Here is a 19,778-nt window from a genome sequence, read left to right on the forward strand (position 1 = left end):
AATGTAGGAATATATGTTGCCAAGGGTTAAAATAGAAGTCATTTCTATTTCTGACGCAGATCGAGCTGCAAGTCCTGCCTCTCCCATCTCCTCATTGGTTTAAAGAAGCAGGTACCCACGTGCCATCTCCTCATTGGTTATACCCACATGGGTGATTGAAAGACGAACTGTTTTGCCGGTTGTTGTGGTAATACTACGAAAGTGTAGATGCCAATCACCATATAAGTTCAAAGATCAAAAAGCCTGGAAGGAGGAGAGATGACTAGAAACGATTCAGTTGAACATTTTATGTGTGGATTAATTGTCGGAGTAGAGGACCTCGTGCATTTCAGGTAAAATAACAACTCAATGTTTATATCCCAGACAAATTAGCTAGCAACATCAAGCTAGCTAAATAGGGCAAATTAGCTAGCAAGTGCAAGCTAACTAGCTAAATTGCCATACATGTTTAATGCTTTTCAACCTGTCCCCAAATTAATGTAATTGGCGCACGATGGCGCACGGGCGCAGCCGGTTTGGGTTCTAGGAAGAGTCTTGGTGCTTCCAAACTTATTACATTTAAGAATGATGGAGGCTATTGTGTTCTTGGGGATCTTCAATGCTGGTTAGAGCGTTGGGCCAGTAACCAAAAGGTTGCTGGATCAAATCCCTGAGCGGACAATGTAAAAATCTGTCGTTCTGCCCCTGAACAAGGAAGTTAACCCACTGTTCCCTGGTAGGCCGTCATTGTAAATAACAATTTGTTCTTAACTGACTTGCCTAGTTAAATAAAGGTAAACAAGCAAATAAATACCGCAGACATTTTTTAGTACCCTTCCCCAGCTCTGTGCCTAGACACAATCATGTCACGGACCTTTACGGACATGTCCTTTGACCTCATGGCTTGGTTTTCGCTCTGACATGCACTATCAACTGTGGGACCTTATATAGACATATAGTCTGTGCCTTTCCAAATGATTTCCAATCAATTCAGTTTACCACAGGTGGACTCCAATCAAGTTGAAACATCTCAAGGATGATCAATGGACACAGGATGCACCTGAGCTCAATTTCGAGTCTTATAACAAAGGGTCTGAATACTTATGTAAATAAGACGTTTTTTAATTTGTGTTTTTTTTAAACATGTTTTCACTTTGTCATGATGTGGTATTGTGATGTCATGATGTGGTATTGTGATGTCATCATGGGGTATTGTGGTGTCATGATGTGGTATTGTGATGTCATGATGTGGTATTGTGGTGTCATGATGTGGTATTGTGATGTCATCATGGGGTATTGTGGTGTCATGATGTGGTATTGTGATGTCATGATGTGGTATTGTGGTGTCATGATGTGGTATTGTGTGTAGATTGCTGAGGATGTTTCATTTATTTAATCCATTTTAGAATAAGGCTGTAAAGTAGCAAAATGTGGAAAAAGTCAAGGGGTCTGAATCATTTCAGAAGGTACTGTATATCATGGGCTGAAGGGAGGCAGTTTTCAGTCTTCAGAACGGGATAATAATTGCTTCTGGCCTCATTCCCTCATCCTCTCTTAATATGGTTTGTTCTGTCTCTGTGATTGAGAATACCCTATGCCTAAGGCCTTATAGACTCACACTTTTCATTCTTGTTTTTTGTTGTGGAAAGAGGCGGCTTTAGGAAAGCACCTTCTTAGGCTTTTCGATTATTTAGAAAATAGGCTACTGTTAATAAATGTAACTTGATTTAAAGTATGTTTATTGTTTGGTTTTCAACCTCTTTTCTGCCCTGCAGGATAATGTATTTCTTAATAAGTTTAAACTTGATTCATGTCATTAGATCTTTCTATATTGATGCTGTTTGTTTTCTTTATTATTAATCCCCTTTAAGTCTTATAAACTTTAAGATGGATTCTTATAAACGACTCTTTAAGATGGAACTCCATGCATTTGAGAGAGAAACAATATTTTCTGACTGGACATTTTGCGCTGCTTTGGTGGAATTCTCCGCTCCGTCTAGACGACATTCCTCTCTTGCGTTCTATATACATCACGATGGCTGTCAATCACCGTCGATAGATGACACTATCATAATATCGCCCAACCCTAGTGGGGAGTACAGGACGCCCCCCTCCTTCACCCCTGAAGCCCATCTGGGTCGTTCTACCTCACAAAGCACAAGAAGAAGGATTTCGACCCCCCACAATCTCAGATTATTATGAAATCGTTTCTGTTAGAATGTAATCAGATTAGCAGCATTATTTTGTTGAACTATAATTTGATCTCTGAGAAAGTAAAAGCTAATTGGTTGCATCCAAATTCACCATTTTAATTTATAGTATTCATATAATGTTGATGTAATATAGAATCAAACGTCCAATTTGCACCGAACCTTTTCCTAACAATGAGTTAAACATATTGTCGAAAGCCACCCATGGACACCCCCACACCCCACGCCAAGTAGTATGGCGCTGCGGCTTGGAGTATTGTTTCTTTATCTTATGTAATGTATTCTCTTATGTAATTTGGTGTTGTTCCCCCCCCCCCCCCCCGTTCATAGTAATTAGTAATTGCAGTTATGGTTGTACCATCCAACATCTTGATATTACCCGGTTTTGACCACTGTAATGACCCACCTGTCAAACCCTTCTACCAGTGTGATTCTGACAGAGGTCTGACAGCTGTAGAGGATGTCATTTAAGATGATTAACAACAGGTAGCAGGTAGTCAGTCACAGCCAGGTTGGACACTGATACTGCAAGGTTGTGGAAGTTGTCATGCTGTTGATGGATGGATGAGTGAGTGATTGTGTCTGTCTGGCTGTCATTTGATTGTTTCAGAGTTGTCAGGGTTGTGTTTTATGTGATGCTAATGAACATCTGTGCCACTCCAAGACAAATGGCACCCGATATAGTGCATTACTTGTGGCCAGGGCAACCAATAGCATACTATAAAGGCAATAGGGTGTCAACTCGGGTCAAAGGTATTAGCCTTTTAGATGTAAAGTCCCCTGTTTAGAGGACCTGTGTGGTTCTGGTACCGTTTCCGATCAACATATTCGCTTATAAAACGATCTGTGGACACCGTAGATGGAAATGGCTTGCATTGAGCGGTAGCCCTGGTTTCCACAGACACAGAGTATCTGTATCTGAGCCTTTGTGCCGTAGGATGTGAAATCTGAAACCACTTGAAGTTGGGACGGCCCTCCTGCTATTTCATTTGCTCTTTCGACTGTCAATCAACTCCTGGCTGAACTCCCCAGCCACTGACAAAGCCTGCAATGTCGTAGCGCAGCAGGAGAGAGAAGGTTCATCACGGCAGCACACTTCAGAGATCGATTTATAGCCATTACTCTAAAATAATTCATAGATAAAAAAAAAAATCAAAACACACTTTCTGATTATCATAGACGGACAATATAAATATCTGATGAAAGGTGAGTTCCTAACGAGTTCAGGAAGCCAAGCTAGAGCTCTGTGTGACGTTCACAGCTGTGGGGGCAGATGTTTTGCTCAAGAGAGACCTTTTAGAAAATATGCAGATGTTCTTTAACACTAAACCAATATATATTCCACAAGGGGAAATCTTAGTTTTATAATTATACTATATTTGGAAAGCGTGACATTTCAAGCCCTATTCATACAGTTTTGTTAAATAGGAATTATTCTGAACAAAAATATAAACGCAACATGTACAGTGTTGTTTCATGAGCTTAAATAAAATAAAATATATAAAATAAAATGTCCCAGAAATGTTCCATACGCACAAAAAGCTTGTTTCTCTCAAATTTTGTTCACAAATTTGTTTACATCCCTGTTAGTGAGCATTTCTCTTTTGTCAAGATAATCCATCCACTTGACAGGTGTGGCATATCAAGAAGCTGGTTAAACAGCACGCTCATTACACAGGTGCACCTTGTGCCGGGGACAATAAGAGGCCACTCTAAAATGTGCAGATTTTTCACACAACACAATGCCACAGATGTCTAGAGTTTTGAGGAAGTGTACAACATTCTGACCATGAAATACCAGGGAGAGGCAGCTTGGTTTAGAACACATTCAGACAATGGCTCTTCTAAATGAAATCTTAATACTATTAACAAAATACCTATCTAAATACAGGCCTAGATATGTAATATCTGCTGCTCTTTTGTTTGTGGGAAAGGATAAGTCTGCTAATATCAGGGCCATGCTCAGTATCCAAACTTTGCAGATAGGAATTCCATGAATAGAGACAACGTGATTCCTTATTTTACATTTCAGAGGCATGTTGGTTCTACATAGCAAAGGCTATTTCTATCTGAAGGTTTCAAAACGTTGGGTCCCGGTGAGCACGCCCCCAGTCTCTCTTGATCTCTCTCTCGCTCTCGATATATCTCTTTCTTTCGAGCGCTCTCCCGAGCTCTCTCTCTCTCTCTCTCTCTCTCTCTGTCTCTCTCTCTCTGTCTCTGTTTCTCTCTCTCTCTCTCTCTCTCTCTCTGTCTCTCTCTCTCTCTCTCGCTCTCGACTACAGACTGCAGTCAGTGTTTTCTGTAAGTATATTGCCTTCAGAAATGATTCATACCCCTTGATGAGTTGCTTCTACAAAGTATTGACTCGGGTGTGAATACTTATGTTAGTATGAGATATTTCTGTATTTTAGTTCCAATAAATGAGTATTTCGTCCTTATGGTGTATTGTGTGTAGAGAAACAAATATTTAATCAATTTTGAATGTAACAACAACAAAATGTGACAACAACAAAATGTAACAACAACAAAATGTGACAACAACAAAATGTGACAACAACAAAATGTAACAACAACAAAATGTGACAACAACAAAATGTAACAACAACAAAATGTAACAACAACAAAATGTGACAACAACAAAATGTGACAACAACAAAATGTAACAACAACAACATGTAACAACAACAAAATGTGACAACAACAAAATGTAACAACAACAAAATGTAACAACAACAAAATGTAACAACAACAAAATGTGACAACAACAAAATGTGACAACAACAAAATGTGACAACAACAAAATGTAACAACAACAAAATGTAACAACAACAAAATGTGAGAACAACAAAATGTAACAACAACAAAATGTGACAACAAAAACATGTGACAACAACAAAATGTAACAACAACAAAATGTAACAACAACAAAATGTAACAACAACAAAATGTAACAACAACAAAATGTGACAACAACAAAATGTAACAACAACAAAATGTGACAACAACAAAATGTGACAACAACAAAATGTAACAACAACAAAATGTAACAACAACAACATGTGACAACAACAAAATGTAACAACAACAAAATGTGACAACAACAAAATGTAACAACAACAAAATGTAACAACAACAAAATGTGACAACAACAAAATGTGGAAAATAAGTCACGGGATATGAATACTTTTTAAGGAGCCTAGACAAAATGTCTGATTTTAAAGACAGGATATTCCACGATGACTGAATTGCACAATGCGGATATAAAAGCAAGACTTTGAACGTTTTGAATACCTGGTTTGCGTACCCGTTCTTGCCTTAGTGCTGGTAGAGAGCATCAGTTGGAACATCTTTCGTACCCCTACTGCTGTCGGTCTTCACTGAGCTGCTCCACACAGCTGTTTCAGACCTACGCGCTCTCTCTACCTGACAGATTATCTATGGGCTATATGTGTGCAGCGCTCGTGTGATAAATAATCAACACAACGAACAGATTCGGGGATCCATCATTAAAAAAAAAAAAAAAAGTTTAATAAATGATGTAGCCTGAATTAAAAAGAGCCTTACTACAATATATATATTTTTTCAATTTCCCAAGCGGGCCACTGACGGGGATCATCGACTGGCCCGGAGAGTTTCCAAAAACTCCTATGTAAGTTGGTTTATTTTTGGTCAATTGATGCAAAAATAAAAATGTTAAACTAACGTGAACAAGTACATTTATTTTCACTGCCACGTAAAGCGGTCGTAAATGCGATTGTTTTGGTTGGAGTATCGAACCCTGTGGTATATCATACACTGCAGGCGAGGGAAACATGCTAAATACATTTGATAAACTTACCTTGTAGACCAGAACATCTCCTTGAAAAGTTTCACAAGAGAGCTCTCTTTTTGAGCCCATTCAGCATCGTTCACACCCTGTTAAACCTTAGCCCCACCCATCTTAACCTCTTAAACCTTAGCCCCACCCATCTTAACCTCTTAAACCTTAGCCCCACCCATCTTAGCCTCTTAAACCTTAGCCCCACCCATCTTAGCCTCTTAAACCTTAGCCCCACCCATTATAGCCTCTTAAACCTTAGCCCCACCCATCTTAGCCTCTTAAACCTTAGCCCCACCCATCTTAGCCTCTTAAACCTTAGCCCCACCCATCTTAGCCTCTTAAACCTTAGCCCCACCCATCTTAGCCTCTTAAACCTTAGCCCCACCCATTGTAGCCTCTTAAACCTTAGCCCCACCCATCTTAGCCTCTTAAACCTCAGCCCCACCCATTGTAGCCTCTTAAACCTTAGCCCTACCCATCTCTTTAACCCCCTGAGAGCCTACTGACGCACCGGTGCGTCAATCTAGTAAACATAACAAAAAAAGCCCCACCAAAATATGTCAGTTTAAATTAGAGATCAGTTGTTTTTTTTGCATTGCACACATCGCACTTCTCCATCTGTGGTGGAAGGTGACAGAACTAGAACAGTGTTGGTCAGACCATGAGACATCCCATCTGTGGTGGAAGGTGGCAGAACTAGAGCAGTGTTGGTCAGACCATGAGACATCCCATCTGTGGTGGAAGGTGGCAGAACTAGAGCAGTGTTGGTCAGACCATGAGACATCCCATCTGTGGTGGAAGGTAACAGAACTAGAGCAGTGTTGATCAGACCAGGAGACATCCCATCTGAGGTGAAAGGTGACAGAACTAGAGCAGTGTTGGTCAGACCAGGAGACATCCCATCTGTGGTGGAAGGTAACAGAACTAGAGCAGTGTTGATCAGACCAGGAGAGATCCCATCTGAGGTGAAAGGTGACAGAACTAGAGCAGTGTTGGTCAGACCAGGAGACATCCCATCTGTGGTGGAAGGTGACAGAACTAGAGCAGTGTTTATCAGACCAGGAGACATCCCATCTGTGGTGGAAGGTGACAGAACTAGAGCAGTGTTTATCAGACCAGGAGACATCCCATCTGAGGTGAAAGGTGACAGAACTAGAGCAGTGTTGGTCAGACCATGAGACATCCCATCTGTGGTGGAAGGTAACAGAACTAGAGCAGTGTTGATCAGACCAGGAGACATCCCATCTGTAGTGGAAGGTAACAGAACTAGAGCAGTGTTGGTCAGACCAGGAGACATCCCATCTGTAGTGGAAGGTAACAGAACTAGAGCAGTGTTGGTCAGACCATGAGACACTCCCATCTGTGGTGGAAGGTGGCAGAACTAGAGCAGTGTTTATCAGACCATGAGACATCCCAAAAATCGGTATTCTCACAAACAGTTTGACCACTGGTGGTGGAGGAGGTGGTGGTGGAGGAGGTGTGAGGTAGAGGAGGAGGAGGTGTGAGGTGGAGGTGGTGGTGGTGGTGGAGGAGGAGGAGGTGTGTATTAGAGGTCGACCGATTAGGAATTTTCAACGCTGATACCGATTTATTGGAGGACCAAAACATGCCGATAGCGATTAATCTGCTAATTTTTTAAATATATATATATTTGTATATATATTTGCAATAATGACACTTAACAACAATACTGAATGAACACTTTTTTAAAAACTTAATATAATACACGAATAAAATCAATTTAGTCTCAAATAAATAATTAAACATGTTTTGATTTGGTTTAAATATAGACTGTATGACGGTGTAATGAAGCCTGCTGACTCTGTAGACTGTATAACGGTGTAATGAAGCCTGCTGACTCTGTAGACTGTAGACTGTATAACGGTGTAATGAAGGCTGCTGACTCTGTAGACTGTAGACTGTATAACGGTGTAATGAAGCCTGCTGACTCTGTAGACTGTATAACGGTGTAATGAAGCCTGCTGACTCTGTAGACTGTATAACGGTGTAATGAAGCCTGCTGACTCTGTAGACTGTATAACGGTGTAATGAAGCCTGCTGACTCTGTAGACTGTAGACTGTATAACGGTGTAATGAAGCCTGCTGACTCTGTAGACTGTAGACTGTATAACGGTGTAATGAAGCCTGCTGACCCTGTAGACTGTAGACTGTATGACGGTGTAATGAAGCCTGCTGACTCTGTAGACTGTAGACTGTATAACGGTGTAATGAAGCCTGCTGACTCTGTAGACTGTATAACGGTGTAATGAAGCCTGCTGACTCTGTAGACTGTAGACTGTATGACGGTGTAATGAAGCCTGCTGACTCTGTAGACTGTAGACTGTATAATGGTGTAATGAAGCCTGCTGACCCTGTAGACTGTATAACGGTGTAATGAAGCCTGCTGACTCTGTAGACTGTAAAACGGTGTAATGAAGCCTGCTGACTCTGTAGACTGTATAACGGTGTAATGAAGCCTGCTGACTCTGTAGACTGTATAACGGTGTAATGAAGCCTGCTGACTCTGTAGACTGTAAAACGGTGTAATGAAGCCTGCTGACTCTGTAGACTGTATAACGGTGTAATGAAGCCTGCTGACTCTGTAGACTGTAGACTGTATAACGGTGTAATGAAGCCTGCTGACCCTGTAGACTGTAGACTGTATAACGGTGTAATGAAGCCTGCTGACTCTGTAGACTGTATAACGGTGTAATGAAGCCTGCTGACTCTGTAGACTGTATAACGGTGTAATGAAGCCTGCTGACTCTGTAGACTGTATGACGGTGTAATGAAGCCTGCTGACTCTGTAGACTGTATAACGGTGTAATGAAGCCTGCTGACTGTCGACTGTATAACGGTGTAATGAAGCCTGCTGACTCTGTCGACTGTATAACGGTGTAATGAAGCCTGCTGACCCTGTAGACTGTATAACGGTGTAATGAAGCCTGCTGACTCTGTAGACTGTATAACGGTGTAATGAAGCCTGCTGACTCTGTAGACTGTAGACTGTATAATGGTGTAATGAAGCCTGCTGACCCTGTAGACTGTAGACTGTATAACGGTGTAATGAAGCCTGCTGACTCTGTAGACTGTATAACGGTGTAATGAAGCCTGCTGACTCTGTAGACTGTATAACGGTGTAATGAAGCCTGCTGACTCTGTAGACTGTATAACGGTGTAATGAAGCCTGCTGACTCTGTAGACTGTATAACGGTGTAATGAAGCCTGCTGACTCTGTAGACTGTAAAACGGTGTAATGAAGCCTGCTGACTCTGTAGACTGTATAACGGTGTAATGAAGCCTGCTGACTCTGTAGACTGTAGACTGTATAACGGTGTAATGAAGCCTGCTGACTCTGTAGACTGTAGACTGTATAACGGTGTAATGAAGCCTGCTGACTCTGTAGACTGTATAACGGTGTAATGAAGCCTGCTGACTCTGTAGACTGTATAACGGTGTAATGAAGCCTGCTGACTCTGTTGACTGTATAACGGTGTAATGAAGCCTGCTGACTCTGTTGACTGTATAACGGTGTAATGAAGCCTGCTGACTCTGTAGACTGTATAACGGTGTAATGAAGCCTGCTGACTCTGTAGACTGTATAACGGTGTAATGAAGCCTGCTGACTCTGTAGACTGTATAACGGTGTAATGAAGCCTGCTGACTCTGTAGACTGTATAACGGTGTAATGAAGCCTGCTGACTCTGTAGACTGTATAACGGTGTAATGAAGCCTGCTGACTCTGTAGACTGTATAACGGTGTAATGAAGCCTGCTGACTCTGTAGACTGTATGACGGTGTAATGAAGCCTGCTGACTCTGTAGACTGTATAACGGTGTAATGAAGCATGCTGACTGTCGACTGTATAACGGTGTAATGAAGCCTGCTGACTCTGTTGACTGTATAACGGTGTAATGAAGCCTGCTGACCCTGTAGACTGTATAACGGTGTAATGAAGCCTGCTGACTCTGTAGACTGTATAACGGTGTAATGAAGCCTGCTGACTCTGTAGACTGTATAACGGTGTCATGGATGAAGAGAAGGAGCACGTAGGGATACATGGCTGTGTCTGGGGATTCCTACGGTGGCTGTTTTCACTTTCTTTTGACCTTCTCCGAGTCCTCGCTTGTTGACCCGAGTCCTCGCTCGTTGCCCCGAGTCCTCGCTCGTTGCCCCGAGTCCTCGCTCGTTGCCCCGAGTCCTCGCTCGTTGCCCCGAGTCCTCGCTCGTTGCCCCGAGTCCTCGCTAGTTGCCCCGAGTCCTCGCTCCTTGACCCTAGTCCTCGCTCGTTGCTCAGAGTCCTCGCTCGTTGCCCCGAGTCCTCGCTCGTTGCCCGAGTCCTCGATCGTTGCCCCCGAGTCCTCAATCGTTGCCCGAGTCCTCGCTCGTTGCCCCGAGTCCTCGCTCGTTGACCCGAGTCCTTGCTCGTTGCCCCGAGTCCTCGCTCGTTGTCCCGAGTCCTCGCTCGTTGACCCTAGTCCTCGCTCGTTGCTCAGAGTCCTCGCTCGTTGACCCGAGTCCTCGCTCGTTGCTCAGAGTCCTCGCTCGTTGCCCCGAGTCCTCGCTCGTTGCCCTTAGTCCTCGCTCGTTGACCCGAGTCCTCGCTCGTTGCCCCGAGTCCTCGCTTGTTGACCCGAGTCCTCGCTCGTTGCCCCGAGTCCTCCCTCGTTGACCCGAGTCCTCGCTCGTTGACCCGAGTCCTCGCTCGTTGACCCGAGTCCTCGCTCGTTGACCCGAGTCCTTGCTCGTTGCCCCGAGTCCTCGCTCGTTGTCCCGAGTCCTCGCTCGTTGACCCTAGTCCTCGCTCGTTGCTCAGAGTCCTCGCTCGTTGACCCGAGTCCTCGCTCGTTGCTCAGAGTCCTCGCTCGTTGCCCCGAGTCCTCGCTCGTTGCCCTTAGTCCTCGCTCGTTGACCCGAGTCCTCGCTCGTTGACCCGAGTCCTCGCTCGTTGACCCGAGTCCTCGCTCGTTGACCCGAGTCCTCGCTCGTTGACCCGAGTCCTCGCTCGTTAACCCGACTCCCTACTATTATCTGTGATTTGTGTTAAACTGTTGTTTATCATTGACATGTCCGTCATTTATCAGATACTATTATCCAGAGTCACATCTCAGTTATAGTATGAACATCAATAAAGTAGCCAGCAGCTGTTAGTAATAAAAGACCAATGAGAATGTAAGTTTCTTGGTGTTAAGATAGTCTTCATATATCTGTGGTATTATTCACTCACTGCTCTGAACTCATTTGAATCTCTTGTTCGTCTTCACTAATCTGTGTGGCATTATTGACTCCCTTCCACTCCGTGTCCCCTCCCTCCCCCTCTCTCTCTCTTCAGACTCCGGAGGAGCCGCCCTACCTGACAGTGGGCACTGATGTCAGCGCCAAGTACAGAGGTGCTTTCTGTGAGGCCAAGATTAAGACTGCCAAGAGACTGGTCAAGGCCAAGGTAATACACTGTTTAACACTGTTAATGGCCTAGTGGTAGTGCTGTTGGTAATACAATCTATTAAACTGTTGATGAGGTTGTAGCTGTTTAACCAGGGAACTGGTTAATGGTAGGTAATTGGTTAGTAACTTGGTCTAGTTTAGACCAGGATGAAACAAACTGTGTGTGATTGATAAAAGGTGCCGGTCAATGAGAGATTAGCCCTGTCAGAGGTTCTCATCCCTTACGGTGCCGGTCAATGAGAGATTAGCCCTGTCAGAGGTTCTCATCCCTTACGGTGCCGGTCAATGAGAGATTAGCCCTGTCAGAGGTTCTCATCCCTTACGGTGCCGGTCAATGAGAGATTAGCCCTGTCAGAGGTTCTCATCCCTTCTTACGGTGCCGGTCAATGAGAGATTAGCCCTGTCAGAGGTTCTCATCCCTTCTTACGGTGCCGTCTACTGTCGTCTCTCTCCCTTACGGTGCCGTCACCTCCGTCTACTGTCGTCTCTCTCTCCTTACGGTGCCGTCACCTCCGTCTACTGTCGTCTCTCTCTCTTACGGTGCCGTCTACTGTCGTCTCTCTCTCCCTTACGGTGCCGTCACCTCCGTCTACTGTCGTCTCTCTCTCCTTACGGTGCCGTCACCTCCGTCTACTGTCGTCTCTCTCTCCCTTACGGGTCCGTCACCTCCGTCTACTGTCGTCTCTCCCCTTACGGTGCCGTCACCTCCGTCTACTGTCGTCTCGCTCTCCCTTACGGTGCCGTCACCTCCGTCTACTGTCGTCTCTCTCTCCCTTACGGTGCCGTCACCTCCGTCTACTGTCGTCTCTCTCTCCCTTACGGTGCCGTCACCTCCGTCTACTGTCGTCTCTCTCTCCCTTACGGTGCCGTCAACTCCGTCTACTGTCGTCTCTCTCTCCCTTACGGTGCCGTCACCTCCATCTACTGTCGTCTCTCTCTCCCTTAAGGTGCCGTCTACTGTCGTCTCTCTCCCTTACGGGTCCGTCACCTCCGTCTACTGTCGTCTCTCTCTCCCTTACGAGTCCGTCACCTCCGTCTACTGTCGTCTCTCTCTCCCTTACGGTGCCGTCACCTCCGTCTACTGTCGTCTCTCTCGCTTACGGTGCCGTCACCTCCGTCTACTGTCGTCTCTCTCTCCCCTTACGGTGCCGTCACCTCCGTCTACTGTCGTCTCTCTCTCCCTTACGAGTCCGTCACCTCCGTCTACTGTCGTCTCTCTCTCCCTTACGGTGCCATCACCTCCGTCTACTGTCGTCTCTCTCTCCCTTACGGTGCCGTCACCTCCGTCTACTGTCGTCTCTCTCTCCCTTACGGTGCCGTCACCTCCGTCTACTGTCGTCTCTCTCCCTTACGGTGCCGTCTACTGTCGTCTCTCTCTCCCTTACGGTGCCGTCACCTCCGTCTACTGTCGTCTCTCTCTCCTTACGGTGCCGTCACCTCCGTCTACTGTCGTCTCTCTCTCCCCTTACGGGTCCGTCACCTCCGTCTACTGTCGTCTCTCTCTCCTTACGGTGCCGTCACCTCCGTCTACTGTCGTCTCTCTCCCTTACGGTGCCGTCACCTCCGTCTACTGTCGTCTCTCTCCCTTACGGTGCCGTCTACTGACGTCTCTCTCCCTTACGGTGCCGTCACCTCCGTCTACTGTCGTCTCTCTCTCCCTTACGGTGCCATCACCTCCGTCTACTGTCGTCTCTCTCCCCTTACGGGTCCGTCACCTCCGTCTACTGTCGTCTCTCTCTCCTTACGGGTCCGTCACCTCCGTCTACTGTCGTCTCTCTCCCTTACGGTGCCGTCTACTGACGTCTCTCTCCCTTACGGTGCCGTCACCTCCGTCTACTGTCGTCTCTCTCTCCCTTACGGTGCCATCACCTCCGTCTACTGTCGTCTCTCTCCCCTTACGGTGCCGTCACCTCCGTCTACTGTCGTCTCTCTCTCCTTACGGGTCCGTCACCTCCGTCTACTGTCGTCTCTCTCTCCTTACGGGTCCGTCACCTCCGTCTACTGTCGTCTCTCTCTCCCTTACGGTGCCGTCACCTCCGTCTACTGTCGTCTCTCTCTCCCTTACGGTGCCATCACCTCCGTCTACTGTCGTCTCTCTCCCTTACGGTGCCGTCACCTCCGTCTACTGTCGTCTCTCTCGCTTACGGTGCCGTCACCTCCGTCTACTGTCGTCTCTCTCTCCCTTACGGGTCCGTCACCTCCGTCTACTGTCGTCTCTCCCCTTACGGTGCCGTCACCTCCGTCTACTGTCGTCTCTCTCTCCCTTACGGTGCCATCACCTCCGTCTACTGTCGTCTCTCTCTCCTTACGGTGCCGTCACCTCCGTCTACTGTCGTCTCTCTCTCTTACGGTGCCGTCACCTCCGTCTACTGTCGTCTCTCTCTCCCTTACGGTGCCGTCTACTGTCGTCTCTCTCTCCCTTATGGTGCCGTCACCTCTGTCTACTGCCGTCTCTCTCTCCCTTACGGTGCCGTCACCTCCGTCTACTGCCGCCTCTCTCTCCCTTACGGTGCCGTCACCTCCGTCTACTGCCGCCTCTCTCTCCCTTACGGTGCCGTCTACTGTCGTCTCTCTCTCCTTACGGTGCCGTCTACTGTCGTCTCTCTCTCCCTTACAGTGCCGTCACCTCCGTCTACTGTCGTCTCTCTCTCCCTTACGGTGCCGTCACCTCCGTCTACTGTCGTCTCTCTCTCCTTACGGTGCCGTCACCTCCGTCTACTGTTGTCTCTCTCTACCTTACAGTGCCGTCACCTCCGTCTACTGTTGTCTCTCTCTCCCTTACGGTGCCGTCACCTCCGTCTACTGTCGTCTCTCTCTCCCTTACGGTGTCGTCACCTCCGTCTACTGTTGTCTCTCTCTCCCTTACGGTGCCGTCACCTCCGTCTACTGTCGTCTCTCTCTCCCTTACGGTGCCGTCACCTCCGTCTACTGTCGTCTCTCTCTCCCTTACGGTGCCGTCACCTCCGTCTACTGTCGTCTCTCTCCCTTACGGTGCCGTCACCTCCGTCTACTGTCGTCTCTCTCTCCTTACGGTGCCGTCTACTGTCGTCTCTCTCTCCTTACGGTGCCGTCACCTCCGTCTACTGTCGTCTCTCTCTCCTTACAGTGCCGTCACCTCCGTCTACTGTCGTCTCTCTCCCTTACGGTGCCATCACCTCCGTCTACTGTCGTCTCTCTCCCTTACGGTGCCGTCACCTCCGTCTACTGTCGTCTCTCTCTCCCTTACGGTGCCGTCACCTCCGTCTACTGTCGTCTCTCTCCCTTACGGTGCCATCACCTCCGTCTACTGTCGTCTCTCTCCCTTACGGTGCCATCACCTCCGTCTACTGTCGTCTCTCTCTCCCTTACGGTGCCGTCACCTCCGTCTACTGTCGTCTCTCTCCCTTTCTGAGCACTGATGGAGGGATTGTGCATTCCTGGTGTGACTCGGGCAGATGTTGTTGCCATCCTGTACCTGTCCTGCAGGTGTGATGTTCGGATGTACCGATCCTGTGCAGGTGTTACACGTGGTCTGCCACTGCGAGGACGATCAGCTGTCTGTCCAGTCTCCCTGTAGCGCTGTCTTAGGCGTCTTACAGTACGAACATTGCAGTTATTGCCCTGGCCACATCTGCAGTCCTCATGCCTCCTTGCAGCATGTCTAAGGCACGTTCACGCAGATGAGCAGGGACCCTGGGCATCTTTCTTTTGGTGTTTTTTTTCAGAGTCTGTAGAAAGACCTCTTTAGTTTCCTACGTTTTCATAACTGTGACCTTAATTGCCTACCGTCTGTTAGCTGTTAGTGTCTTAACAACCGTTCCACAGGTGCATGTTCATTAATTGTTTATGGTTCATTGCATGGAAAACAGTGTTTAACTTCTTGTTGCACGGTAGCATCCCACCTGGCCAACATCCGGTGAAATTGCAGAGCGCGAAATTCAAAAAATTCAAAATCTAATATTTTACATTCTTGAAAATATATGTGTTATACATCAAAATAAAGCTTAACTTCTTGTTAATCCAGCCGCTGTGTCATATTTCAAAAAGGCTTTATGGTGAAAGCAGACCATGCGATTATCTGAGGACAGCGCCCCGCATACAAACACATGAAAATCATATTTCAACCAGGCAGGTGTTCCACAAGTCAGAAATAGCGATATAATTAATGCCTTACCTTTGAAGATCTTCTTCTGTTGGCACTCCAAAAGGTCCCAGAAACATCACAAATGGTCCTTTTGTTCGATAATGTCCTTCTTTATGTCCCAAAAATTTCAATTTATTTGGCGCGTTTGATTCAGAAATACACCGGTTTCAACTCGCCCAACATGCCTACAAAGTATCTAAAAAGTTACCTATAAACTTGGTCCAAACATTTCAAACAATGTTCTTAATTCAACCTTAATTCAACCTCATGTACCCCAGGATTTAAGACGAACAAAATATAACCATTGTAAAATATACTGTGTCCGTAAAACGTATATAGTGTGTATAAGCTGGAAGTAGAAGCCTAAGTGTTATTGTCCATTAGTTTTCTCCAGTTAGGGGGCTAGGGAAAATAATAAAGGAACATATATTTAAAAAATATCTATATGCAGTACCAGTCAAAGGTTTGGACACACCTACTCATTCCAGGGTTTTTCTTAATTTTTTACTATTTTCAACAATGTAGAATTTCTTTCCTTCTTAATGCATTTGAGCCAGTCAGTTGTGTTGTGACTAGATAGGGTTGTATACAGAAGATAGCCCTATTTGGTAAAAGACCAAGTCTATATTATGGCAAGCTCAAATAAGTAAAGGGAAACGACAGTCCGTCATTACTTTAAGACATGAAGGTCAGTCAATACGGAAAGTTTCAAGGACTTTGAAAGTTTCTTCAAGTGCAGTTGCAAAAACCATTGAGCACTATAATGAATCTGACTCTCATGAGGACCGCCACAGGAAAGGAGACCCAGAGTTACCTCTGCTGCAGAGGAGAAGTTCATTAGAGTTAACTGGCTCTCATGAGGACCGCCACAGGAAAGGAGACCCAGAGTTACCTCTGCTGCAGAGGAGAAGTTCATTAGAGTTAACTGGCTCTCATGAGGACCGCCACAGGAAAGGAGACCCAGAGTTACCTCTGTTGCAGAGGATAGGTGTATTAGAGTTAACTGTCTCTCATGAGGACCGCCACAGGAAAGGAAGACCCAGAGTTACCTCTGCTACAGAGGATGAGTTCATTAGAGTTAACTGGCTCTCATGAGGACCGCCACAGGAAAGGAAGACCCAGAGTTACCTCTGCTGCAGAGGATAAGTTCATTAGAGTTAACTGGCTCTCATGAGGACCGCCACAGGAAAGGAGACCCAGAGTTACCTCTGCTGCAGAGGAGACGTTCAAGTAATATCTCAACATCAACTGTTCATTGGAGACTATGTGAATCAGGCCTTCCTGGTCGAATTGCTGCAACGAAACCACTACTAATGGACACCAATAAGAAGAAGAGACTTGCCTGGCCCAAGAAACAAGAGCATTGGGCATTAGACCGGTGGAAATCTGTCTTTTGGTCTAATGAGTCCGAATTTGAGATATTTGGTTCCAATGGCCGTGTCTTTGTGTGACCCAGAATAGGTGAACGGATGATCTACACATATGTGGTTCCCACTGTGAAGCATGGAGGAGGAGGTGTGATGATGTGGGGGTGCTTTGATTTATTTAGAATTCAAGGCACACTTAACCAGCATGGCTACCACAGCATTCTGCAGCAACACGCCATCCCATCTGGTTTGCGCTTAGAGTGACTATCATTTGGTTTTCAACAGGACAATGACCCAACACACATCCAGGCGGTGTAAGGGCTATTTTACCAAGATGGAGAGTGATGGAGTGCTGCATCAGATGACCTGGCCTCCACAATCACCCAACTTCAACCAAATTGGTTGGTTTGGGATGAATTGGACCTTTAGAGTGAAGGAAAAGCAGCCAACATGTGCTCAGCATATGTGGGAACTCCTTCAAGACTGTTGGAAAAGCATTCCAGGTGAAGCTGGTCGAGCAAATGCCAAGAGTGTGCACAGCTGTCATCAATGCAAAGGGTGGCTACTGTAAAGAATCTCAAATATAAAATATATTTTGATTTGTTGGTTACTACATGATTCCATATGTGTTATTTCATAGGTTTGATGTCTTCCCTATTATTCTACAATGTAGAATAAGTTAAAATAAAGAAAAACCCTTGAACGAGTGGGAGTGTCCAAACTTTTGACTGGTACTGAATATCTCGCTAGCAAGTTTCCTTTTTAGACAGTTGTTATCAAGACAGTGGTTATGATCGTCACTGTTTACTGGCAACAATTTTTGGATTCCGTTTTTCCGTTAACCGACATCTGTTATAACAAAGTTATAACACGTCGTTCGGGAAAATTCATACATTTTCCGGCGCTCTGGCACTCTCTTACTAAAGTGCTCTGTGGTAGAATGCCTATCGATTCTCACAGTGTGAAAGCAGCTCGGGCCGTCTCTCACGTCTCGTCTCATCTCATCTCACCCGTCCCAGTCCTGGAGAGACAATGACGTCGTGACGATCTGTCAGGTTTTGAGTTGGTTTGATGAGGTAGGAGCAGGAGGTCAGATGAGGGCGTGAATTGTTTGTTTACTGACATTACTAACTCTCTAACCTTCCTCTCCCCCCTCTTCCTCTTCAGGTGACCTTTAAACCAGACCTGACCACAGCAGAGGTCCATGATGACAGCATCCAAGGCCCTCTGAAGGTAAGAGACCGGCCAGGCCAGCCTCAGGCCACTACTGTTGTCTTAACCTCTTCATTACAAATGTATCTTTTCAAGTCTACATGAAGTGATCAGGACTTAGTCACCATAGCCAGATAAATGTCAGCCAGTATTGAATGTTAACAGCAGTATGTCTGGTCTGTCAGGTTGGTGCTGTAGTAGAGGTGAAGAACCCTGATGGAGTGTACCAGGAAGCTTCCATCAACAAGCTGACTGACTGCAGTATATACACTGTTGGTGAGTCATGTCTTTTTCTCTATCTTTTTATTGGTACTTGTCACTGTATATACTGTTGGTGAGTCCCTGGCGGGGACTATCACTATATATACTGTTGGTGAGTCCCTGGCGGGGACTATCACTATATATACTGTTGGTGAGTCCCTGGTGGGGACTATCACTGTATATACTGTTGGTGAGTCCCTGGTGGGGACTATCACTGTATATACTGTTGGTGAGTCCCTGGTGGGGACTATCACTGTATATACTGTTGGTGAGTCCCTGGCGGGGACTATCACTATATATACTCTTGGTGAGTCCCTGGTGGGGACTATCACTGTATATACTGTTGGTGAGTCCCTGGTGGGGACTATCACTGTATATACTGTTGGTGAGTCCCTGGTGGGGACTATCACTATATATACTGTTGGTGAGTCCCTGGTGGGGACTATCACTGTATATACTGTTGGTGAGTCCCTGGCGGGGACTATCACTGTATATACTGTTGGTGAGTCCCTGGTGGGGACTATCACTGTATATACTGTTGGTGAGTCCCTGGTGGGGACTATCACTATATATACTGTTGGTGAGTCCCTGGTGGGGACTATCACTGTATATACTGTTGGTGAGTCCCTGGTGGGGACTATCACTGTATATACTGTTGGTGAGTCCCTGGTGGGGACTATCACTGTATATACTGTTGGTGAGCACTGTTTGGTTCTGTCTGTCACTATATATACTGTTGGTGAGTCCCTGGTGGGGACTATCACTGTATATACTGTTGGTGAGTCCCTGGTGGGGACTATCACTGTATATACTGTTGGTGAGTCCCTGGTGGGGACTATCACAGTATATACTGTTGGTGAGTCCCTGGTGGGGACTATCACTGTATATACTGTTGGTGAGTCCCTGGCGGGGACTATCACTATATATACTGTTGGTGAGTCCCTGGCGGGGACTATCACTGTATATACTGTTGGTGAGTCCCTGGTGGGGACTATCACTGTATATACTGTTGGTGAGTCCCTGGTGGGGACTATCACTGTATATACTGTTGGTGAGTCCCTGGCGGGGACTATCACTGTATATACTGTTGGTGAGTCCCTGGTGGGGACTATCACTGTATATACTGTTGGTGAGTCCCTGGCGGGGACTATCACTGTATATACTGTTGGTGAGTCCCTGGTAGGGACTATCACTGTATATACTGTTGGTGAGTCCCTGGTGGGGACTATCACTGTATATACTGTTGGTGAGCACTGTTTGGTTCTGTCTGTCACTATATATACTGTTGGTGAGCACTGTTTGGTTCTATCGCTATATATACTGTTGGTGAGTCCCTGGCGGGGACTATCACTGTATATACT

The 19,778-nt window shown here is 46.0% G+C and overlaps 1 protein-coding gene across 11 annotated transcripts in view; it reads left to right on the forward strand.

Moving 5' to 3' along the window:
* The window catches only part of arid4b (AT-rich interaction domain 4B), a 212,280-nt gene that overhangs the window by 30,170 nt on the left and 162,332 nt on the right, over positions 1 to 19,778 (forward strand). For all 11 annotated transcript variants that reach the window (XM_090201726.1, XM_090201728.1, XM_090201729.1 and 8 more), the window contains exons 3-5: positions 11,342 to 11,452; positions 18,112 to 18,177; positions 18,342 to 18,432. In XM_090201726.1, coding sequence (XP_090057852.1) covers positions 11,342 to 11,452; positions 18,112 to 18,177; positions 18,342 to 18,432 — 268 coding nt within the window. The remainder of the gene's footprint in view (positions 1 to 11,341; positions 11,453 to 18,111; positions 18,178 to 18,341; positions 18,433 to 19,778) is intronic.

This window comes from Oncorhynchus mykiss, chromosome 16 (genome assembly GCF_057628025.1).
Source record: "Oncorhynchus mykiss isolate SJ-2025 chromosome 16, ASM5762802v1, whole genome shotgun sequence".
NCBI classification, from domain to species: domain Eukaryota; kingdom Metazoa; phylum Chordata; class Actinopteri; order Salmoniformes; family Salmonidae; genus Oncorhynchus; species Oncorhynchus mykiss.